At 41.0% G+C, this 25,104-nt stretch overlaps 2 protein-coding genes and 1 non-coding gene across 3 annotated transcripts; 1 reads left to right on the forward strand and 2 right to left on the reverse strand.

Moving 5' to 3' along the window:
* Positions 1 to 69: 69 nt before the first annotated feature.
* trnai-aau (transfer RNA isoleucine (anticodon AAU)) lies at positions 70 to 143 on the reverse strand. The gene has a single exon. It is a non-coding gene; the product is annotated as a tRNA-Ile (tRNA).
* Positions 144 to 790: 647 nt separating this feature from the next.
* Positions 791 to 12,615, forward strand: larp7 (La ribonucleoprotein 7, transcriptional regulator). Its single transcript, XM_056300501.1, has 13 exons — positions 791 to 908; positions 2,145 to 2,374; positions 3,019 to 3,119; positions 4,603 to 4,686; positions 5,279 to 5,443; positions 5,576 to 5,675; positions 7,055 to 7,372; positions 8,582 to 8,744; positions 9,459 to 9,601; positions 10,127 to 10,242; positions 11,023 to 11,182; positions 11,417 to 11,508; positions 11,965 to 12,615. The coding sequence occupies exons 2-13, from the start codon at positions 2,167 to 2,169 to the stop codon at positions 12,040 to 12,042; spliced, it is 1,728 nt and encodes a 575-aa protein (XP_056156476.1). The 5' UTR covers positions 791 to 908; positions 2,145 to 2,166; the 3' UTR covers positions 12,043 to 12,615.
* A 1,616-nt stretch (positions 12,616 to 14,231) lies between these two features.
* Positions 14,232 to 16,026, reverse strand: LOC130130473 (uncharacterized). Its single transcript, XM_056300183.1, has 5 exons — positions 16,015 to 16,026; positions 15,371 to 15,652; positions 15,232 to 15,262; positions 14,672 to 14,820; positions 14,232 to 14,498 (listed from the first exon to the last, which is right to left on the reverse strand). The coding sequence occupies exons 1-5, from the start codon at positions 16,024 to 16,026 to the stop codon at positions 14,232 to 14,234; spliced, it is 741 nt and encodes a 246-aa protein (XP_056156158.1).
* Positions 16,027 to 25,104: the final 9,078 nt, after the last annotated feature.

Below are 25,104 nucleotides of genomic sequence, written 5' to 3' on the forward strand. Positions count from 1 at the left end.
AAACCACATCTTTGTCAGTTGTGTGCCTTAGCCCACAATCACCAACGTGCAAAGAAAACACAAAACATGTGGCCAGTACGGGGATCGAACCCGCGACCTTGGCGTTATTAGCACCACGCTCTAACCAACTGAGCTAACCGGCCGTGTGTGTGACGCCGGAACAGTCCTTTTTCAAACGTTACCTCACCCTACAGTCATCCATACATTGATTCTATGTCCTATGAACTGGCCATGTAAAATGTGACCGATATAATGCAAATGCCATGTATTTATCATGAAATGCTAATGTACAGCCATACCGCGTGAAAGTACCTATAATGACTCCATCACAGACTGGCTTTATACCTAAAACACCTATATTTTTGGACTTAAAATTAAGCCGTCTGCAAATAGCTAGGCTTTGTATCACGTTTGACTCTAACATGTTAAGAGCGCCTCCTCTCATGGTGAGCGACCATTATCCGAATGAAATAAGTTGCCGTTATTTCTTTCGCCTGCCTCTGGCCCAGCTACCGTTTTGTCTGCTACGTCGTCAATGGCACAGTTTTAATTTTAATGTGAAATCAGAATTATGCAAATGTGTTAAACTTTTAATACATATGTGTGATGGGTTACAATTTTGGAATTTGGTTCATGTCGCAATTTCGTTGACGAACAAAACTTAGCGTAATACTCTCATATGGTGCGCGCCCCTCCGCCGACGCGCATGTGCAAACATAGCCTCGCGAGAGATATTTGACGTACTTCCTGTGCGACACAACGGCACGAAATTGAATCCTCAGCATTTGGAGGAAGCGGCGCTTCTGTTTATTCTCTACAACCAGCAGGGTTTTTTTTGTGTGTATTCGCTATATTTTAGGTTAAGGAACGTGTTCCTTCCTACGAAGAGCGAAGGGGAACTTTAGTTGGTATGTTGTGATTTGACGGGTTTTTTAAAACATACTGCACAGAGATGAATATTCTGCATATATCACAAGGCATGTTTTAGGAAAAGTACCTATCAGTGTTTTTATATTGACTTCTTTATATCTTTAATTCTATCAAACTAAGGCAAAACGCATGTACTCCACATATGCAATACACATACAGCACAGAGATTGATATTCTGTGCATACCCCAAGGCATGTTTAAGGCAAAACTACCTTTCCGTGTTTTTATATTTACTTATTTATACCTTTAACCTTTAAACACAATTTTTCCTGTGAACATATATTTAAATACACATACAACCGCTGTATACTGTTACAAATTATTGCAAATATTGTGTTTGTAACATTGGTCATATATAATATAGTATGTAGTTGCGAGGTGGATGGTAGATGAATATATAGTGTATACTTTTGGTACACAAGATAATATAGTGGGAGTATATAGCATTGTATATGGGCATGATAGGATGTTGAGTTTGGTGTTGCGATATGCTATAGTGTATGGGCAATACTGTAGATAATAATAATAAATCAATCATATATAGCGCTTTTCTAATGCTCAATTCGCTTTACAATAAATGGGGGGAAACAAGACAAGAGATAAACATAGCACAAACATACACAGGTGGATGGGAAGGGGGGGGCACACGACGCCAGCAGTACTCTCCGACTTAAACACATACAAAAGGGCAAGAAAAACAAAAAACAACAGCACTGTAGATGTTGATTTTCTGTAGGGGTTTACTCCTGTAGCCTGTTCCTCCCCTGGGGTATCCACTAGGCAGTGGCACTCTATAACCCATAGCTGGGGACTGGTTCGTGGGCATCAGGGAATATCCATACACCGGTGGGCTTGTGTACCGCACGTCTAGGGGCCAGACCTTTTTTTTCCTTTTGTTTCTTTTTTTTTTTTTTTTTTGTGAGTGATGTCTATAGGTGCTAGAAACTGCTGTGAACCGAAGTCAAATTCCTTGTGTGCATAGGCAGGCACACTTGGCCAATAGAGTTGATTCTGATCCTGATTAACATTACTATCTTCACAGAAGTATCTTCATCTTCATTTTATCTCTTTTCACTACCACCCTCTTGTTGCTTTACAAACAAAACAACACAATAAATGGACATTTTCAGCTTGTCAAAATTTGTTTACAGATTGTCCAAGATGAATATGTGAGATTACATCTTTCCTTTTTGGGTCTGTGTAATTATTTTTAGCAGCTCTGCTGCTACCCACAAGATGATTGACACAGAAAGGAGACCTGGTGCCAAGGATGCTGGAACTGCAGACCACATATTAAAAAACAAGGAGAATGAAAAGAAGAAGCGGTCCCGGGTCAAGCAGTTGCTTAGTGATGTGAAAAAGCAGGTGGAATTCTGGTTTGGTGATGTCAACCTTAACAAGAACCGATTCCTGAGACAACTCATCGATGAGGCACAGGATGGATGTAAGCCATTGTCGATGTCTTGTCTTCGATGCCTGCTTTAATAATCTTAGGTTTGAAGTTAATTCGTCATGTGCAAAAATTATACACAGCGCAACTTGTTCAATGAGAAGCTAAATTGTGGATGCTCTCAACAATCAAAATGTAAAAAAAAAAGAGACTAGGTAATGGTAAAATATATAAAGGAATGTATAGTGTCAAAAATATAAAAGGTAGCAAACTGTCCTAAATGCACATATCATAACTTGTGACAGAGCAAATGTGCACTTTTCCAGTTGTTGCAACTTTGTGGATAGAAAATGGATTCAGAGTATTCTTCTCAATAAAAGATAACTAGTTGTGGTTATAGGATTTTGCCTCTAACATGGGCTGAAATGTGTTCAGTGAAATTGTGAAAAAGGCAGCGCATCATGCACTGAAAAAAATCACAGACGGAGCACTGTTCACTGTGTATGCTTAAAAAAAAATTGCATGAAGACAGCAGTCTGTCAGTGATTTTTTTTTTGGCTGCTTTTTTCATAAATACTCTGGATTTATTTTCAAGAGGACTAAGGCCTGCCTTGGCAAAAACTAATTTTTGTGATGCACATTATTCCTCTTCCATCAGTCATAGGTTTAAATGTGTTTAAATGTGTTATGTTCCTCAGATGTTGATATATCCGTGCTGACCAACTTCAACAGAATGAAAAGCCTGACTACTGATGTGAAACTGATTGCCAGGGCACTGAAGAACTCATCCTTAGTTGAGGTACTGTAGAGCGCACAGTTAAAGCACCCCAAATAATCACTCTGACAAAACACTCTGGCAAATTCACAAAAGGAATGGGGCGGCTTTTGCAGCCACTAAACCTGCACAAATAAGATAAAAAGAAACAGGTGTAATTCTCAAAGCACCCGCAAAGGGTGAAATGCACCCCTAACTGCGCTGCCAAGCAAATAGCGTCTCAGTTCTCTGATGCTATTTGCATGTATTTAAATTAGGTAATATGCATACATTTGGTGCAAAATTGACCCCTTTCTATACAAATTAGCCTTACTGCAAAAAAGTCCAGTTCACAAACACCAGCACTAATAGCCACACACAGTTAGTGAAAATTATTTGCGTCTTCAAAGAGTTGATGGTCAGTGATGCCCAGACTTTCCACTGATCATGGCATCATCATGCCAGGCATGCTCGGGAGCGGATATTTGGAAGGAGAATACCACGTTTTAATTTAACTGAGACCGAAATCATTCGAAGATACAGGTTACCAGGTCAAACAATTCTTGCTGCATTTGATGACATCAAGGATGACTTTGAGCCTGCCTACTGTGCTCTTGGCACAAAGCCACCATTTATACTTTGCCACATGGATAATTGCAATCAGACGCAAATTGCACTCGGCTGCAAAATTTTATGGGCGTGCTTACATTGTCATATCATTAGCACAATATGTTTCAGGAATCGGATCTTGAGACGGGCAAATAGCGGTTGCAAGTGATGTGCAATTTATGGTGCTATCAGCAGCAGCAATTCATTCTTTATTAATTTGCCTGTCAATACAGAGTCTTAGATAAACGAGAGACATCCGCAGATAGAAACTGATAAAAGAGGAGGGGGAGTTAACAGATAATTAGAATAGTTATCCATCCATTATCCCAGCCGCTTATCCCAATCGGGGTCGAAGGGATGCTGGAGCCTCTCCTAGCAGTCATTGGGGCGGCAGGTGGGGAGACACCCTGGACAGGCCGCCAGGCCATCACAGGGCCGACACATACACACCTAGGGACAATCCACAGATAGAAACAGATAAAAAAGGAGGGGGAGTTAACAGATAATTAGAATAGTTATAATTACAATTAAATTAAGTTGTCTTTAAAATAAAACATTCCAAGATATGAGTGGAAAGTATTGTTCTTGCAACTGCATTTATAACTTTTTTTGTTTTTGTTTTTTTCACTCAGACGTAGCTTAACCATGCCATATGATATGCAGCTTCAATTTAACAACAAATATTACTGGGACCACTACAGTAAATTGCAGATGAACATTTAATATCCAGGAATTCACATTCTAGACACTACCACTGACTACCCCTGTAACAAATTGGCCCCAATTTCGAACACTGACCGTACACGGTCCAGCCATACACTAGGTTTTGACCTAGTCTTGTTTAATTGTTACACTGGCACTATACAAGGCTAAACATCTTATAGTAAATGATTTCTTATATGTTTTGTTTGTATTTCAGGTTAATCTAGAGGGAACTAAGATAAGACGTCAACATCCTATTGGAGAGGTACCAAAAGGTGAAGATGGCCGCACCGTCTATGTGGTAAAAACTTTTCTTTTTGTGCCTTCATGTTCAGCCATAATTGTTTAATCTCTCATGGCTTATTTCCTGATAATTATCTATGGTAATGAAAATTAATTAGATGCTTCATATAGCATAAAACAGCTGCACTGAACAACTTATTGTTAAAAACTCAATGTTATGGCCAAATTCTAGGCAATACATCCATCTGGTGACCCGATCACTATTTAAGGTGCTTTTTTTTTTGTTCCTTGTCCACTTATCTTCTAAAGAGAAAGACCACTACACATATTAAAGTAATCTTGAGTGATTGTCTGAGCTCTACAACTTTATGATAGCAAACAATCTTTAACATGTTGGAATATTCTAGAAGGTTTTGCTGAAATCATACCATGCTACTAGAAAGTCACTAGCAGTCTTAAAACTACACATCAAGCATACCTGGCAAGGAAAGCATCATGATGTCATTATGAGATGATGAAGCTGGCATTGTTAGATTTTGATTATTGTGTGGTAGCCTACAACACACCACTCTGTTGTCCAAACTCTTATAGTACATGTTAAATTCATCCAAACGAACTTAACTCAAAAATAAATTCAATTTATTTTTCAGGAACTTTTGCCCAAGGACGTGACACATGGCTGGATAGAGAAAGTGTTTGCAAAATGTGGGAATGTGGTTTACATTAGTATCCCCAGATACAAGAGCACAGGCGACTCCAAGGGTTTTGCTTTTGTCGAGTTCGAGACAAAGGACCAAGCACAGAAAGCCATAGAGGTGAGAATTATCAACTTCGCATTTCTTTAGATACTTATTTAATTGATATTCATGTGCCAAATGATGTCCACCACTCCTTCACAGAAATTATTCCACAGTTTGCTTTCGATATAACTCATCTCACTGTTGCAGATGCTAAATAACCCTCCAGAAGATGCTCCGAGGAAGCCAGGGATTTTCCCCAAGACAAAAAATAGGAAGCTTGTCTTACCAGCCAACAATCCCCCTTCAGGTATGATTAGGTAAAAGGGGTGTAATGTATTACACTCCTGCTATTAGGGCAGCATGGTGGCTTTGTGGTTGGCACTATTACCTCAAGGCAAGAGGGCCCTGGTTTGAGCTCTGCCCTTCTGAATGGATTTAATGTGTTCTGTCTGTGTCTGCATGGGTTTCTCTTGGGGTACTCTGGTCTCTGTAGTCTCAAGGCATCCATAGGAGGTGATTTGGACAAGTATAAGTGATGTGGGCCTGATCTACCCTGGCGTTCTCTGCCCAATGCTGCCCCACAACCATTTTTGGCTGGACCGGACCTGCGGGCCAGCTCTGCAAACGCAAATGTCCCTGAGCAGCCATGTTTAGATTGACTGAGTGATTATGTTTAGGGTGACTGAGTGAACCAGTTAAATGGTTCGGTCACTGGATCAGGTGACGAACGAAAAGTTTCCCTATTGGTCGTTGTGCTTTCAGAATAAATCTGTACAGTGGTACCAGCTCATTCCACACATTTATCACAAACCAACGAACGGAATAGATTGCTGCTTGTGGATACTACTGAAATGCTAAGAATGGAATATTTTGCTGATTTTTCCATATCTGGTTACGCTCTGTAACTGTCCAGCATAGAGCAGAGTAGGAGAGAAAACAGCTCTCTGTGCACCCAGAGGCATTAGGGAGAGCGCACAGTTAAAGCACCCCAAATAACAATCAATCTGACAAAACACTCAATACAGAGTGAGCCTTAGAAAAACGAAAAAATGAGAGACATCCGCAGATAGAAACAGATGGGGGGGGGGTTTAACAGATAATTAGCATAGTTATAATTACAATTAGATTAAATTGTCTTTCAATTTTTTTTTTTTGCTAAACCATGTCATGTGATATGCTACTTCACTTTAACAACAAATATTGCTGGGACCACTACAGAAAATTGCAGAGGAAAATTTAATATCCAGGAATTCACATTATAGACACTACCACTGACTACCCCTGTAACAAATTGGCCACAGTTTTAAACATTGACCATACACGGTCCAGCCATATACTAGGTTTTGACCTGGTCTTGTTTTAAGTAGACAGATAGACTGAATTAATGGATTCATACTATTCAAAATCTCAGGCTTGAAAGACATTTGGTTATGGTGTTATAGATAGAAAGAGGCTAAAAGACCCATGTTTTTTTTCCATTTTACTCAGGTGTTTTATGCTTCTTAATGTGTTTTATGTACTTTGTTTTATCTGTTGGCTGTATTTTGTTTTTGTATCTTTGTGAAACACTTTGGAGCCTTGGTTCAAAAAGATGCTCTACAAAGTAAGCCTTATTTACACTTATTTCTACTAATAAAGCTGTTCTGTGTGATTGCAACCGCATAATCTCTTCAAACATTCTTGTAGGTGAGGAAGAAGAAAAGAAAAAGAGAAAGAAGAGGAAAAAAAGAGAGAGTGCCTCGACTCCTGCAGACAAGGCCAAAGAGCAAGAAATGGAGGCTGAGCCCTCAGAACATCAGAGGAAGAGCTCTGTTGCAGAGAGCTTTGAGGAAGATATTGCCAGTGCCCAGAAAACACTGTCAAAACAGTCTGACAAAAAGAGACGCCGATCCCAGACAGCAGAGGACTGCGAAAGAGAAGTTCAGGGTGAAATTCCATCCAAAATTAGGAGAACCCATGGAAGTGAAGATGAGGAGAAGGATGTAACTGAAAAGCAAATGAAGGGTAGGTGAAGTCATAGCTAGAATTAACCAGTATTGTGAAACAGCTGTGGATGTACAGTTGATTGTCTCCCAACTATCACTTTCTTTGCCCACTCTGTGAATTGTTAATATATATGTTTCTATTCCCTCAACCCGAAATGGCGTGTTAAGCAAAATCCGTTTCTATGGGCAGTTTATTATATATGCTCTATGTGGAACTGCAGCACGGGGCGGCACAGTGGTTAGTGGTGTCACATCACAGCAAGAAGGTTCTGGGTTCGAACCCGGGGGTTGTCCAACCTGGGGGGGGGGGGGTTGATCCCAGGTCGACCTCTGTGTGGAGTTTGCATGTTCTCCCCGTGTCTGCGGTTGGTTTTCTCCGGGTGTTCCGGTTTCCCCCACCATCAATTAGACATGCATGTTAGGGTTAATACTCCTGTCTGTGCCCTTGACCGAGGCATGGCAAGACGAACTGGAGTTGGTCCCCGGGCGCTGCACGGTGGCAGCCTACTGCTCCTAGCTACACAACTAGGATGGGTTAAATGCAGAGTGTAATTTCCTTACGGGGATCATTAAATTATATAATTTATTATTTTAAGTTTTTCTTTAAGTGCTGTGAAATAATTTATGTTTATTAAATTGGCCTTTGCCCCTGTGTCAAGCTGAAATGGAACCAGTATCCCATTGACCGTAAGTGGTGCCATCCATTTGCCCTGTGGACTGCACCATCACTTCTTCCTCCGTATAATATATGCGTATTATACATGTGCGCATTACATATGACAGTTGACTGTGGTGTGTGTGTGTGTGTGTGTGTGTGTGTGTGTGTGTGTGTGTGTGTGTGTGTGTGTGTTTGTTTGCATGTATCAGAGAGAACAGGCATCAGGAAGCACTTAAAAGTGACATTGGTGTCGGGTTGGGGCTGAACAATTGCTGACTCAGTCAGGCTGGGGCCAGGCTAGGGCCGGACTCTGGCATGTGCAGGGCTCTAAATAGGATGTCAGTATTATCAGAAAATTTTGGTTGCTTCATGCCCTATACACTGTCATAGTGATAGCTGTTCTGATTATCCGACTGTCTCTGATCACATCCTCTATCTCTGCTTTTTCCTCCTGTGCAACATGAGAATTGCCAATAATTTTGAGCTCTTGTTTTGAAATAACTGCCCTTGGTCTTTTAGAGCTAAAACCTTAAACACACTTCTACATACGTCATCTCAAATCCGATTTAGAGCCACCTGTTGAATGTGACAAGGAGAGACGCATGGAGGACGAGGACGAGGACGAGGAGAAGAGGGACGACTCACTGCTGAAAGCAAAACGGAAGAGAAAAAAGAAGCACAAAGAGAAACTGAAAATCGGAGAGGAGGTCATCCCACTCAGAGTCATCTCCAAGTAATCTTTTTTGAATCCCTTTCATTTCACCCCTTTTACACAAACTGCATCAACACAAGTGAATACAATAAGCATGAACTAAGGCCGGGTGTCCGGTGGTTACCTCAAGGGAGTGGCATTAGCACTGGTTGTCAGCGCTTGCTTGGATAAGTGTTGACAATTATTTGCTGTTGCTAAGCAAAATTATATCTTATGACCAAATGAATATTCCACATTACTTTCTCTTTATTTATCATATATTCATTATGTTATCATTTATTATGTATTATATTATGATATTCTGCAGATGTAGTGTCAAGTAAATGGTAATGCTTTGATATCAACACCATTGATTTTCATTTGTGTTTTATTTCTCCTCTCTGCTCTGACAAATTAGGCCGAGCTTTTCATACCTTTCTAAGGCTGCCTCTTCTTCATCATTATTGATTCCCTGAAGTAGAAGTGATATTGATGGTTCTGTGCTTCAGTAAATGTTAAATTTACTGAAAAGAGCTCAGGTCCTTGAACTGGGTTGAGAGCACTCAAAAGCGCAACCTTTCTGTAAATGTAACAATACAAAAACAGGTAGCGCTTTCTTTTCTCTTTTTTTTTTACAGGTCTCCAGTGGGCACGTGGCCTAAAGCATCTAAAGTGTCTTGGAAATACTGTAGTAAATTGATGGAAATCTTGAGGAAGTCAAATTAAATAGTAATCTCTCTCCTTTTTTCTATGAAGGAAGGAATGGCTTCTTCTGAAAAAGGAGTACTTGACCTTGCAGAAGCAAAGCATGGCATCCCTGAAGAGGGCCATTGCTAAGATCGAAGGCAAAGCCGTAAAGAGGCCAAAGGAGACAGATGATAATCATCCAATGGAAATTTGTGAGTTTCTTTTTCACAACTTCCAGTGCAGTAGTACTACCCACTAAACTGGGGCAAAGACATTATTTGTTCATAGTCACGAGTAACATAGACATAACTAACATATCGAAAATTGACTTTTGTTTGTTCATTTAAAACGTATTTAACCAAATCAAATGCCCAATTTGGTTTGAATGGTAAAAACAGGGATGCAGTCAAATTTGAATTAAGCAATTCTAAACACAAAAACAAGCATTCAGGTTTTTTTATATGTTGATTTGTCACATTTCGAAAAGATACTATTTTCTCAACTTGCCATTTGGAAATGTATGGCTTTAGAGACTATAACCCTTAAGCCCTCCCTCCCCCCTGCAAATGATAAAACCTGATTATAAAAAAACTTAAAACTAGCAAGCCAATATTTTTGTAGGGCTAATTAAAACGTTCCAGCGATTATTTCTTTTCAGACTGTTGATACTAATGAGAAATAATGTATTGCTTCTTCAGGATTCTGTTTCATGCAAGTTCGTTTTACCTCCTCTCTAGCTGAGAAGAGTGGGACGACAAGTGAAAAAGAGACCAAACTGGGCCCTCAGTTTACAAGCGGTGTTATCATAAAGATTACAGATAACAAGCCACTGCCATCAAGAAAGCTCATCAAAGTACAGTATAACTCAGAGCATTCTCTCACCTGGGTCTGGTCGTAAGATGTCACTGATTTGTAAATGAGTAAAGATAAATTTGACCACGTTTTTCCAATATGTATGCAAGTAGAGTTTGTTATAGGTATGTGAAAATGATCAGCCAACGTCACACATATGTTCCGCTATATCAATGAATGTTGAGTAGTTGTTTGCAACATGGAAGTTTCAGCATAAACCACTGCTAAGCACAAACTGTTGTGAAGGTCATAACTTTGCAGTCTGTTGGATACAAACCAATACCAACTTTGAAGTTGTATCGTCAGTTTCTTCACATTGTTTCCTATGATATTGGTAGCTTGTGCCCTCTAAACAGCTAGTGTGCCAGAGCACCTTCCATACCTTTGCAGAAATGGTCTGAAATATCTCATAATACTATATATATATGCGTATGTGAGTGTCTGCAAAATCATATTGCTTATACTTGCCTCTGCATTTGAAATTGTTCCATTTTTGCATTTGAAATTGTTCCAGTGATCACAAATGGATGAAGTTATTAAGTGTGATTGCATGTCTTTACACAGGACTGATAACTTGTTTGTTGTAACATTTGAATGGATTCCAGATTTAGCTTAAGGCCAGTAGCTCTGCAGGGTCTGTTCCTCTCAAATTTAGTCATTCATATCTGAGCCATTAAGTTCTTTTAAAACAAAATAAATTTAAAAAAAAAACAGTGCAATACTGATTAGTTTAAAGTCTGTGTAGAAAAAATATTTAATGTCTGTGCTTTTATTTGAGCAGGATGCCTTGGAAAAAATATCCCAAGTGGCGTACATTGACATCTTGGACGGGGATGCTGAAGGTCACATCCGCTTTAAGACTCCAGAAGACACTAAAGCCCTTATTGATAAGAGTGCAGAGATCCAGAAACAACATAGCTGGAAACTTGAGATTCTCTCTGGTATGAATTTTGTTTATTTTTTTTATCCCTCCTTTCAATATAGTGATGTCTTTGAAAACTCTACATATATATGAGTATGTATGAGTGAGGGACAGTTGTGATATGAATGAGTTTGGAGACACAATCAATTATGATTTTTTTTAATGTTTTCGTGATTTATCCTGATATTTTCAAAGACTAAACATATTTTGCTTTGTGCAAACGAATAACTTCATTCAATAAAATCTCCTACAGGTGACCATGAACAAAGGTACTGGCAAAAGATATTGGTAGACCGCCAAGTGAAGCTAAATCGTCCAAGGGAGAAGAAACGAGGCACAGAGAAGGTAGGGGTTTCCTCTCAAATGTCCACTTTCACATTGACTGAGAGCATTTACATGCTCACCGATATCTTCCCCTTCCCAATACGTGGGATGTTGAGGGTTTTTATTTTTGTGTCTATGTGCAAACCACATCCTGATTACAACCCATGTGAGCTATTCTCAAACTCGTGTAAGATGAATGTAGTATCTGTTTGTTTTACCCAGTGTAAGAGCTTATACCCAATCCAAATTACTTTTCATTTTCATTATTATATTCATGATATTTACACTGCAACTTCTGTGCAGTATAAAAATACATGTGAACAGTGATATCTGCTCTGGGTTATGACCCAATCTTTCTCGAAACAAGACCTTTTTCAGAACAGTGTGCACATAAAACTGCATGCTTGACATATGATTGCTGTCACCCATCTGTTTGTTTTCTCTTGCATCTAATTCAACTTCTCTCCTGAACTTTAGCTCATATCTAAAGCGGAAAAAATCATCCTTACGCGGGCCAAGGAGGCTAATAAACACATCCACTTTCAAGAGGACTGAAAACCACCTTTTCCTGTCAAAACTTTCCTGTTCTTTGAGAACTGTTGAGCTTCTCTATACATCATAAACTTGTTGCAGTCTGACTAAAGAAGCTATCAGTTGACATTTCATGTGTAACTTTAGGGATAAATAAGATGGGGAAAAAAAGGAGTTGAGACCAAATGACGAAGCAGAATTCCCTCCCTTTGGTTTACAGTGAATGTTCCTTGTAATGACAATTAAAAATGCTGTTAAGCATTCAATAATTTTAACAGTATGAAGCTGGTAGCCTTTTAAAACCTGTATATGCTGTAAATACGATCGTTTCAAAGTTTCCAGGCTCTCTTTAAGTTTCAGCTTGTCGTGGCATTCGTTTTTGAATATTTCAGTTTTTCTCTTTAAAGAAATAAGTGATATTGGACGGTTCCCATGTTCTCTGTATTATATTACCAACACAAATAGTGCTCGAATGTAAACGGTATGTGACTTCTAATTTTTCACAAAATTTCTCAGGCCTGTGGAAGATCCGATTGATCTAAATGTTGCTGCCGAATAAATCAGTTTTGGGAGCATTTTAGTGTGCAGACCTTACTCCTTTTGTTCTAGTTTTGCAATTTTTGTTTTTCACCTTAATAATGTTTTCTGGATGTGCACATACTTGGTTCCTCCTCTGTAATTTTTCACAAATGCCAAACATTTTGTAGAATAGGCACATGTCTAGCATTTCAGATCAAGAAAACGGAGGTAGTAGAAGTGTAAAGAGAGTGCTGTGTGTTTCTCCCATGAAAAGGGGAATGGCCTTCCTTCAAAGTGTTTTGTGAGTGAATCAACTTTCATCTGATTTCTAAGTATCTACAATGAACATTGAATAAGTTTAAAGGGAAGTCTCACCAGTGTCAAAGTCATAAGCTGGATTCTTTTACTTTAGAAGGTCATGCATCAAATCAAAGAAGGTTGAATCAGTTCATCTGCATACAACGTTTATTGCCAGATATGTTTCATCACTCAACTAAGTGACATCTTCAGTCTAAACTGACTGTTGGTATCCCCATCCATATAAACAATACAGTTGCATACAGTTACAATACAGCCATCTACAGGCCAGTGGCCACTCTTTCAAGGATGAGGATGTGCACATCCTTGATAGGGAAGAACGCTGGTTTGAATGGGGAGTCAAAGAGACCATCTATGTTAAGAGAGAACGACCATCCCTGAACCGAGGGGGGTGGGGCTAAGAGTACATCTGTCACCATTTTACAATGCTGTGATTGCAACTATTTCCAAATCCTCTGTGAATAGTACACGTGGCCATTGAAACTGTAGTTAATGGTCACGCCAATATTTGCATATGAAACTGATCATTGGTTTCGGTCGTTATACAACTGTATTGTACTATATTGTTTATAAGGGTGGGAATACCTGCAATCAGTTTAGACTGAAGATGTCACTCAGCTGAGTGATGAGATGTATCTGTCAATAAACGTTGTATCCAGATGAACTGATTCAACCTTTGATTTTCTTACCTGGCTTATTGAGCATGCGTCAAGATGTCATACAGCAAATCCACTTTGTGCAATGAATTATGCAAATTTGAATCTTTTCAGCCCTATGTCCTTTATTAATTCCCGTGGGGAAATTCAGTCCAGTTCTTTTCCCATTGCCTTGGGCACAGACAGGAATATAAAGCCTAACATGCATGTTTCTTTTGCTGGTGGGAGAAACCGGAGCACCCGGAGAAACCCCACCGCAGACATGGGGAGAACGTGCGAACTCCACACAGAGGAAGACCTGGAATGACCCCCAGATTGGACAACCCAGGGTTCGAACCCAGGACCTTCTCGCTGTGAGGTGACAGCACTAACCATTGGGCCACCGTGCCACCCCAAGGCAATCTGTCCTCTGTAAAATGAACCAAGACACTGTGCTTGATGACAGTGTAACGTCCTCACAGGTGATTTGTCAGTGATCTGGCCTTTATGGCACTCTCTTGGTTCTGCTGGAAACCTTGCACTTGTTTTTCATGTGGCATTCAGATGGCTCCTCACTAGTCCCACAGCCTGGCTGAGTCACGTTTGCATCTACAGAGATGGTCTGGTAAAGACTGTTTCCTTTAGCTCCCGTGGAGTGGTCACATTTCAGAGCATGTGCATTCCTGAGATGGACATTGAGGTACCTCCATGGCTGTGAAGCTGGAACGATAGACCGAGGTCTCAACCCAGCATACACCTGGGGTTCAAAGGCTTGTGCATAGGTTTGCAGCTGACTACTCGTTGGGCAGTCTTGGACATGTATGCCAATCTTGAAGTGGTGGTTTTCTCAAAAGTCCCCTTGGGTCTCTCAAGCATTTGTTTTTGGACCAAATGGGGGCAACGCACTGTGTCCCAAGCCTTGTAGTCCACTTTTGTAGTGGCTCTCGCCTGTAGGGGCTCCTTGCTTTTTACCAAGGCTTGGACAGGTGGCCGGGCCAACTTGGGGCACTGGTAATCATGTGCCACATAGTCAGCATGCGTCTCAGAGGAATTCCATATAGTCCTTTTGGTGGGATGTAATCTTCAGCCTTGCGACAGTATTTTGGTCCTAGGGGCCAGATTTTGTATTTGTCATGGGACTCACTGGTTGCGTCGAAGGCTGCTGGAGTTTTTCCCCAGACAAGACTTTGAGGCAGGGTTCTTAGACCCTTATAGTCCTGATGGCTTGGTTTCCTGGGCTGCACTGGATACGGGATATATTGCAACCTGTAGGTAGTTGTCCCATCAAAAGGAATGTGTTCCTGTGTCTGTGGGACCAGTTTGAAGTTTTCTCATTTCAATGGGATTCTTGCAACAGTAGGTCTCCTTATAGGTAGTAGTCATTGCAAATTCTCCCTCATTAAGCTTCAGTTTGTCAGGTGGCCTACATAATTGGCTCTTAATAGGATTCTTGCAATAGTAGGTCTCCTTATAGGTAGTAGTCATTGCACATTCTCCCTCATTAAACTTCAGTTTGTCAGGCGGCCTACATAATTGCCTCTTAATGGGATTCTTGCAATAGTAGGTCTCCTTATAGGTAGTAGTCGTTGCAAATGCTCCCTCATTAAGCTTCAGTTTGTCAGGCGGCCTACATAATTGCCTCTTAATGGGATTCTTGCAATAGTAGGTCTCCTTATAGGTAGTAGTTGCTGCAAATTCTCCCTTATCAAGCTTCAGTTTGTCAGGCGGCCTACATAATTGCCTCTTGTCTGCAATCCATGCTGGGAAATCCCCTTCAAAAGAATTAAAAGCATATTAGATTCTTGGGTGTAATGCATTACCTCTGCCACAGCAAGTACAGTTCCAGAAAATAACTTATGGCTGCTTTAAATGTCAGTTGCATTTTTTATTTTTGAAAAAGATGTGCACATTGCACAGTTTGTAAAACAATGCTTACCTTTGTACACTGACTTGGATACCATTCTTGGTTTTGTTGTTGGAGAATGGTAGTCATTGTTTGTTACACTATGCTTGTCTCCATTGTGTATGGGACGGGGTTGATAATAAGTGCTGGTGCATCTCCTGTGACCTTCAGGTGGCACGTGTTGCTTTGGTACCTTTGGTGTCACATTGTTTAATTTGTGAAGGGGGAAAAAACATTTCAACGGGTTTGCAAGATTTATCTGTCGCTTACAATTTTATCTTTAGTGTAATTTTATATATTTTTTAAATTCAATTTTTGAGTGCAGTCGCAGGAAAGGAAGCAGTTCATAGCAATGGCAACACCATTGTAACAAACAAATACATAAACAAATCTGAATAACAGCCTCTAATTGGGAAGCTTCTTTTTCTAACATTTTAAGCGCTGTATCAGGTCGCAATAAAGTAATCCTTTTCATGGTAGCCAATAAAAAAATAAAACATGGAAAGGCATTGTTATCAAGTGTTTGTTTTTGCTGAAGGTAGTATTTGTAATATTTTGTGTGTTTTCAGAAACACTGGCAAGCCTGTATGATGAATGAATCATTTACAGTCTAATGGGTGCCTTGTGTTTCATTGTTGACATCGCTCACCTGTGATAGGTCACGTGAGTTGTGTTTCCCTCCGATAGCTGGCTGTACTGTCAGGTCGTGTGTGGTGGTTGAGGAACATTCCTTGGTTCTTGGTGAGCATGTAGGACTTTCCCTGCACATGTTGCTTCTTAACGTGGGCTCCCACCGGGCAGGGATGCTTCCTGTGGATCAGAGAGAAACTGCCTTGTAGTTCCTTGAGAGTTCAGTGTATGAAAAACAGCCAAACAGTAAAATTTAAAGACATATAGCCAAATTGCTTTTTGAAATTAGGGGGGGGGGGGGTTCCTACATCTTCCAATCGTGCACTGGAGACACCGAGCAATGCAGACATGTATTTCAGCATTTTTATGCTCTAATAATTATGAGTGACAAATATCAGAGCATAGACATGCTCTGATATGGGGTGTCCGGGTAGTGTGGCGGTCTGTTTCGTTGCCTATCAACACGGGGATCACTGGTTTGAATCCCCGTGTTACCTCCAGCTTAGTAGGGTGTCCGTACAGACACAATTGGCCGTGTCTGCAGGTGGGAAGCCAGATGTGGGTATGTGTCCTGGTCGCTGCAATAAGGCCTCCTCTGGTCGTTCAGGGCACCTGTTCGGGGGGGAGGGGGAACTGGGGGGAATAGTGTGATCCTCCCATGTGCTACATGCCCCTGGCAAAACTCCTAACTGTCAGGTGAAAAGAAGCGGCTGGCGACTCCACATGTATCGGAGGAGGCATGTGGTAGTCTGCAGCCCTCCCCGGATTGGCAGAGGGGGTGGCGCAGCGACCAGGATGTCTCGGAAGAGTTGGGTAATTGGCCGGATACAATTGGGGAGAAAAAAGGGGGAAAAATACTGCGAAAAAAAAAAGAAATACTCTGATACTTGGGAAATGCACGAGCAGCGCACACTCATTTTTTGCTTATTCTGGTGAAAAAAGTTGCGACGGCTGGGCATGGCTCTAACTGTCCAGCATTTGAATGACTTGACAAGAGTAACGTGGGATTAAACTGTGATGCTGGATATTGGCCTCAGATGATGTGCTTTTTCGACAAGTCAGGGGATTTCAGGCCGTCCGCTGTGGAGCTATTAATAAATTTGTTACATAAAGTACAGTGGCCTCTACTGACAAGTGTGCAGACAACAGAGTGGTTCTGTACAGTTCTGTTATGTCACACAAATTGGATGGCCTTTAACCGTTGCAACCATTCACGGAGCGTACAAGGTCGTCAAACTCAATTTTTCCTTGAGCACAAAAACTGCAAGTGCGCAAATATGCAGGTTACGTTTTAGGTTGTGCATATTTTAAAGTGACTTGGTCATCTGCAATCACAACACACTCCGTTTGCCGTTTTGCAGTATGTCCAATGCCACAGGGCAGGACAAGAAGGAGGAGTAGGAGGAGGTTATCTATGTACCGGTATGAATGAGTAACTTGCCCACAGGTGGGCATTTTGCTCTTGGTATTCCGTGTATACTGCTAGACTCCGCTGTTGAGTGGCACCTTCAACAATCCGCTCAATATGAATCAACCAGGAAAGGGTCGAGTCAATTTAATGGTACGTGGGAAGCCGCTGCATTGAATCAGAATCGGTGAATCAGAATAGGAATACTTTATTCATTCCTGAGGGGAAAGTGGGTAATGTAAGGGTGCTCTAGATTCTAGAGTGGGGGACGGGGGGGGGGTCTAGAGCAGAAATCTTCCACAGGGTCCTCAGAGTTATTGCAGGGGGTCCACGAAATTGTTTGATCCCAAACTTTTTTCTTCCAAAAATATGTCCAGAAATACACATTAGCATAAATACAACCTATAATAAGCAAAGACAAATCTTCCTATTCATTAAAAAGATTACAACATTGAAGATACCCATGAATCTTCGTGCAATAATGTGATCACCTTGAAACTAAAGCACCAGCTAGCTGTCCTATGCTAAACCACTCTATGTGCAGTGCCAATAAAACACTGGAAATAATTGCATGCCATATTAGCCAAATAGGTATGTATTACTAGCCTAAGTATGCGGCCATTCTTACATTAATGTGATCTACAATGGATCGCTTTGTAACTTCTCGACCAAGAAACTCTGACAGAGCCTGCACTTCATCACAAACCACTGGTGAAAGTTCAGAGGATGAGGCTAATGCACCTGCTAACAGCCATGCTACAACTGCTCCTAAGCGCAAACGAGAGAGAAGACTAGAAAATATTCAGAGAATTATCTCAAGTTTAGATGGCTGCAAATTTCAATGATGATGTCTGGGTTACTAAACTTGGCATATCTTGCAGATGTTTTTCTCTGAGCTGAACAGACTCAACAGTTCTTTGCAAGGCCGCAATACACATGCCCATCCAGCTGTATGACAGAATGGAAGGCTTTCTGAAGAAAATCAAAAGATGGAGGGAGCGAGTCAGGGAGGGCACTTTTTCCTTATTTCCATCAGTGGATGAGTTGGGAGATTCTGCAGTGCTCCTCACGTAACACGCACAATTGTTGCACACTTGGAGGCACTCGAGGGTCAATTTGGGAAATACTTTTCTAAGGCTGACTCCTGATGCTGGGACAAGATATGGATAAGTATAATTTCCATTCAAAGATAATGCAGCAGATGGCTCAAACTTGACAGTGACAGAGGAGGATCAGCTCATCGAACTATCCACTGACAGTACATACAGAAACATGTATGAGACAAGACCACTCATCCAGTTCTGGATCTCTTGCCAGAAAGACTTCCCACAATTGTCAGCAAAAGCAATGAGAAGCCTTTTACCTTTTGCAATGACATATCTTTGCGAGAGTGGATTTTTCTCCCTTACCTACCTGAAAAGCAAGTACTGGTCAAGACCACAGCCTGAGGGAGGCTGATATGGCCCTCTGCCTGACAACCTCCATCTGCCCTAGAATAGACAAGCTGTGTGCCACTCACCAGGGTGAGACCTCTCACTAAGGTAGGAGCTGTGCCATTCACACATAAAGGTAAGCTTAATGCATCATTGTCCCTCCCCCATTAAAATTGTGAAATTGTAAATGTAAAAAATGTCAATATAGAATTAAAACATGTTCTATAAAGCACCCCACTGTTATAGATAATGTATATAGTTCTGTTTACATATGTGTATGGGAGTATAGGTATATGTCTGTGCACACACACACACACACACACATATATATATATACACATATAAAATCCAGTGAGTCAAGTAAATTCTTTATGAGGCAGTACATGGTTCTTTCCCATGTAGCTTTGTTGACAGCTGATGATGCTTATGACATGAAACAGGCTTGTACTGTCTCATAAAGAATTTACTTGACTCACTGGATTATTTTGTTCCTTATTTGTTGAGCACTTTCCCTACCGTTGAGTTTCTTTTAACAAAGTCATATACATACATTTTTATTTTTTATCTTCCACTTATTTTGATGGCTTAGCATTGTATACACGAAGTACTTTTATACATGGCGCTATAGACCGTCCTACACATTATTGTTGGCACGGTTTAGCAACACAATTGTAAACTACTAATAACACACATTAGTCCCGAGTTAACGGGTCTGACCCTTTAGCCGAGCGGTTAGTGCTGTCGCCTTGTGGTTCAGTACACCTCGTGTCAAATCCCGCACCGGGCAAGAAAATAACTGGTTATACAATTTTATACGATATGTAATAGGGGGTCTCTCCGCTGTGTCTCTATCAAGCCAAGGGGTACTTGGCCTGAAAAACGTTGAAGACCTCTGTTCTAGAGTCTAGAATAGACCCCTTATCGCGTGACGTAAAAGCTGCGTTGTAAGCAAGACGCGCGCGCAGAACGCGTGGCAAAACATGAACGAAAAACAATGCGTGTACCGATGAAACTCAACAGATGAAAGCGTATAAAACTTAAAATTAAACGGAGTAAAGTTAGAAATTTGAGAAAATGGAAGTCTCAGAATATGCTAAAGGTCTATGCGGAAGACGGAAAGCATTACGAGTCGAAACTTGCGCTAAGCACTGAAGAAAAACTTCCCGACCCGTTTATGCTTGCTGAAGCTCCGTGGACAAGTGACGTCACGAAGTGGCCAAACATCGGCTGGAGGGACGTGACTGAATACCTCATAGACACCAAGTATATTTACGAAAGAATCAATGAAGGCACACAAGTCTTTAGAAGCTTACGGTTATCATCACCGCTTCCGGTATGGGAAGATGGCGGCGCGAATTCATATTCGCAGCGGCCTCACACCCGGTACCGGTGTGGGAAGATGGCTAAGTTTTTGTCTTCGTTTGTTGGCGGGGAGAGTTTGGTCAGCTGCGCTGTGGGCCGAGGGACCGCGGCCTTGCCCGGAGCTGCACCCGAGGAGGCAACACCCAGGGCGGTCTGACAGGACGCGGGGCAGGCTAAGCTAACTGCTAGCCCACGCGGACCGGCAGTTCCGATAACACCGAGGGCGGTCTGGCGGCGGCCTCGCCTGGCGTTTTTGTTATTTTAGTTTGGATATGTGTTAGTTTGAGTATGCGTGTTCCTAACTGACAAAGTGTTCCTGATTCCTGATTACCTTGTTGGTGGACATGTCCAAGACTGCTTTTACCATCCGTTATCGAAGGAAAACAAGTTTTGCCTCATCAAATTAAAGGTAAGCCCTCGTAGTTTAATTGTTCGTAGGGTTGAATTGTTTGCATTCAAGGAAAATGTGACGGTTATGAGATCGAGGCTGGGGTCAAATTATGACCTCAAACATCACGGCTCAAGAAAGCTGATGGAATCGTCAAATTTAAGGAAGGCTAGGCATTAACAACTCAAACTTTGGTTTGGCAGTTGCTCTACTAGGACAGTATCACATTTAGAGCTTTTACTTACGTATGGTCAATCTCAATACTTCGTTGTGTAAGAAACGGATACATACCAGATACGAATGTTCTCCGCAAATCTCCGCTTTTGATATTTGCTCTTCTGGCCACATCTTCCAGTCCTCCAGACGGATCGCAGGAATCCACGCCTGTCTTTCGTTTTTCGATCGGAGTTTTCCCTTTCGGCGAGGGCTGGGCGATATGGACCAAACATTATATCTCGGTATTTTTAGGCTGAATGGCGATACACGATGTATATCTCGGTATTTTCTACTTAAGTAAACTTCAAGTAAAGTTCAAGTTAAAGTGACGTCCAATTATATTGTAACGTGCATGGATAAGTAGACACGTTGGTCTTTGACTTACGGGTCTGACTGTATAGTCGAGCGGTTAGCGATGTCTCCTGCGGTGCGGGCGATACAGGTTCGCTTCCCGGCAGCGGCAATATCTGTGACTGCGTTGTCCCCCGAATTCGCTACAGTATGTATTACTCAAAATTATACTAAAGTATAATTTTGTTTAGTATATCTCTGATAAGTAGTTCAAAAGTAAACAAAGTATGCTCACTGATATTTAGTTTAAAATAAATATACTAATAGCATACTTGAATAAACTACTTTTTTGTAAGGGATATCACTTTTATTCAAACAGATCAAAATAAAACGCAAAGACGGGGTTTCCGTCCCTGTTTTAAAATATACAGCTGCACAATATATCAACATGTAAATGAAAAAATCTAAAATAAATAGCCCATATTAGATTAAAAAACAGGCCTATCTCTGAGAATGCAAACCGCATTCAAAGTTTGATAACTTTGTGGGGGGGAAAGATGCAGACCTGCCGCTCCCTGAATTCTCCTAAAATTGCATATATTTGCATTAAAATGAGCTTTAGGTTAATTGCACACAAAAGTTAGGATAAGATCTACCTAAAAAGACCATGACAGATTGATTAAAAATGGCCGCTCGTAATTTGCGCGCGATCGTGCGCCTCAAGTCACTATTGAAGATTGTTGGTCGCATTATTTCCTTCGCCAAGTTCATTGCTCTGTCCTGGGGGGGGGGGGTAGCGTTCTACAGTGCAGCGTAATAGTCTAAACTGAATTTTAGATTATTGCCAACATGTCTGGTTACAGACGCCTTTACAGACGCACCATGACCACCACCGACGCGTTGCAGTGGCCATTTTAAATTGTTTGAAAAATAGTATTAAAAGTTGTTAAAATGTTAATTTTGGTGTCAGCTAGTTTCTTAACAGACATACTAATATATGTAAGGCATTAATATCTAATAATAAAAACACTATTGTCTCGTCCTATATCTTGAAAAATATATCGATATAACGTAAAAAGTCGACGTACCACCCAGCCCTACTTTCGGCATGCGATAAAAATGCAGATGCTTGTTTTTAGCATCTTTGCGATTTGTACAATCGACAGTGCAACAACTGTGAGGCGTTTCGTTTTAAATCAATTTCTCAGTGACGATCTGTTCGAAATGGTGGTAATGTTTACAAACACAAGACTCGTAGTCCCTTTTTGCCTCACAGTCTGCGCACGCACATTTGGCGCATGTAAACAAGGGAATACGTATTTAATTGAATGCTTTTATTATGTCGTTATGACAGGGACATGTTTTAAACAGGGGTCATGCACAGTTAAAAAAAATGCACCAGAGTTGACTACAAGCTTGTGTGATTACACCCGTTGGTCAGGTGGTACAGTCACAAAAACCACAGGACGCAGCACAACAACACGAACAATACAACACAAAAAGTATTGAAAAATAATAAAAATTGGAGTGACCCACCACATCTCTATCTCCTTGTATTGGACCTTACTTTGCCTTACAGCGTGGATACCTGATGTAAAGCAAATTAATATCGAAGATAGAGACTATGCCTCCCCTAGAATTTTAAATATGGGTTAATGCATTTTCATTGTTCGTCTCATCATTTTAGGAGCCTTAGTGAATATTTTGGAATAGCCCACTTGCCCTTCCTTGCTTGCCTGCAATTTAGGAGATACCAGTCAGGTCAAGTCAAGTTTATTTGCGTAGCCCAAAATCGTAAATTTGTCCCAGAGGGCTTTACACTCACAACTCAGTACAATGTACAACGCCCCCAATCCCTAGACTTCCAGTCAAAGATCAAAGCAGCCTACCATTTCACAACAATGATGGCAGCTTTGACATTTTTTGGACTTCACTTGGTACATGTATAAAATGATTCATTGAAGGCATGTATGATATGTCTACCATAGGTTTTTGGCTTTGCTATAGAGTTTGCTTGTTTTTTGTTTTTTTGCTTTTTGGGGGGGGGGGGGTCTGCTGGCTTCCATGGTCAGCAAAATACATGACAGAAAATGGGGGGAAAGAGAAATTCTATGAAAAATTGGCTGTTTGAAGACAAATGGACTGATAAAATGAAAAGTAAATGATGATGATCCTCATATTATTGAACTAAGGGCAACTTCTGGTCTGCACCAGTCCACGGGGAGAGGTCCTGGTGGTAGTCTGCACATGTCTACAGACCCAGTGATTTTTCATTGCTTGGATAATGGGATATTGGGATACACATAGTGTTATTTGGAAGAAAGAAAGTTCTTATTACACAATGACCAGAATTGTGTAGTGCAGAGTAAAACTCAAGTCAGTAAAGGGGTTAGCCTTCAACATATTCCGGGGACTTTTCAATTTTGGCTTAGTCCGGTGTCAATAATTTGAGGGCATGTCTGATTTCGTCCACAAGATGGCATGCCGAGCTGTGTGAAGGTGAAAGGTTTGAGGAGAGAATGGGGTTTGTTATCGATATTTGATTAGTAACAAATTGTAATTTGGCGGTGGTCTTTATAAGCATGGGCTATGCTGTTAAAGTTCAGAATTGTGGTTGACCTGAAAATCTAATGTTGAAGGAATTTGGGTTTGCATGTATGCATTCAGGGGGCTGAAGCTTTGTAAAAAAAACCCAAAACATCTGGCCAGCAAAAATTAATGCGCTCATTGGGTCTAAAATCTAATACTTATGTAATTTATGGACTGTTCACTTTCCTAAACACCCCATAAATTATTTAGTTCATGTTAATACCAGCTTAAGATCAGTTATTTTTCTTCAGTGCTTTGCAAAATACATAAAAATGAACAATTGAGAGGAGGTATCCAAAAGAAGCAGCATTTATTTCATTGGTATTTTTTTAAGAATACAAATGATTTAAATTATAAAATAAATTAAACAGATAAAGAACATTTTTTTGAATAAGAAGTAAGGGGAAATACTGCCCATGAGTGGTCTCTTTCTTCAGTATATGAAACATTATAGGCTTGTTATATAAATTCAAGTGTGACTCTTTTGAGGTTACCTTGAGGTTAATCAGAAATGGGTTACCTGCTGTATGTTGGCTTGGTCTGGAGCCACATCATTTATTCTATGGTCTGACTGTGGGGGGTCACATAGACTGGATTTCTTAGATGCATATTTGCCATTTTTGTGTTTTTGTGGATTTAGAGAAAGCATATGACAGGGTGCCGAGAGAGGAGGTGTGGTATTGTAGGAGGAAGTCAGGAGTTGCAGAGCAGTATGTAGGAGTGGTGCAGGATATGTATGAGGGAAGTGTGACAGTGGTGATGTGTGTGGTTGGAATGACAGATGGGTTAAAGGTGGATGTGAGATTACATCAAGGAATGGCTCTGAGCCCTTTCTTGTTTGCAATAGTGGTGGACACGTTGACAGACAAGATCAGGCAGGAGTCTCCGTGGACTATGATGTTCATGGATGACATTGTGATCTGTAGTGAGAGTAGGGAGCAGGTTGAGGAGAGCCTGGTGAGATGGAGGTATGCACTGGAGAGAAGAGGAATGAAAGTCAGTAGGAGCAAGATGGAATACATGTGTGGAGGACAGTGGAATGGTGAGGATGCAAGGAGTAGAGTTGATGAAGGTGTATGAGTTTAAATCCTTGGGGTCAACTGTTCAAAGTAACCGAGTGCAGAAGAGCGGTGAAGAAAAGAGTGCAGGAGGGTGGAGTGGGTGGAGAAGAGTGTCAGGAGTGATTTGTGACAGAAGGGTACCAGCAAGAGTTAAAGGGAAGGTTTACAAGATGGTGGTGAGACTAGCTATGTTGTATGGTTTGGAGACAGTGGCACTGATGAGAAGACAGGAGGTGGAGCTGGAGGTGGCAGAGTTGAAGATGCTAAGATTTTCACTGGGAGTGAGGAAGAAGGACAGGATTAGGGATGAATATATTAGAGGGGCAGCTCAAG

The sequence above is a fragment of the Lampris incognitus genome, chromosome 20 (assembly GCF_029633865.1).
Source record: "Lampris incognitus isolate fLamInc1 chromosome 20, fLamInc1.hap2, whole genome shotgun sequence".
In the NCBI taxonomy this organism is placed as follows: domain Eukaryota; kingdom Metazoa; phylum Chordata; class Actinopteri; order Lampriformes; family Lampridae; genus Lampris; species Lampris incognitus.

Coding starts and splice junctions, on each gene's coding strand:
- larp7 (XM_056300501.1), top strand. CDS start 2,167: ATGATTGACACAGAAAGGAGACCTGGTGCCAAGGATGCTGGAACTGCA. Junction 3,120..4,602: donor AGAACTCATCCTTAGTTGAG/GTACTGTAGAGC, acceptor TTTGTATTTCAG/GTTAATCTAGAGGGAACTAA. Junction 5,444..5,575: donor AAGCACAGAAAGCCATAGAG/GTGAGAATTATC, acceptor TCACTGTTGCAG/ATGCTAAATAACCCTCCAGA.
- LOC130130473 (XM_056300183.1), bottom strand. Junction 14,821..15,231: donor GCATGGATTGCAGACAAGAG/GCAATTATGTAG, acceptor CATTGAAATGAG/AAAACTTCAAACTGGTCCCA. Junction 14,499..14,671: donor GAACCCTGCCTCAAAGTCTT/GTCTGGGGAAAA, acceptor CATGATTACCAG/TGCCCCAAGTTGGCCCGGCC.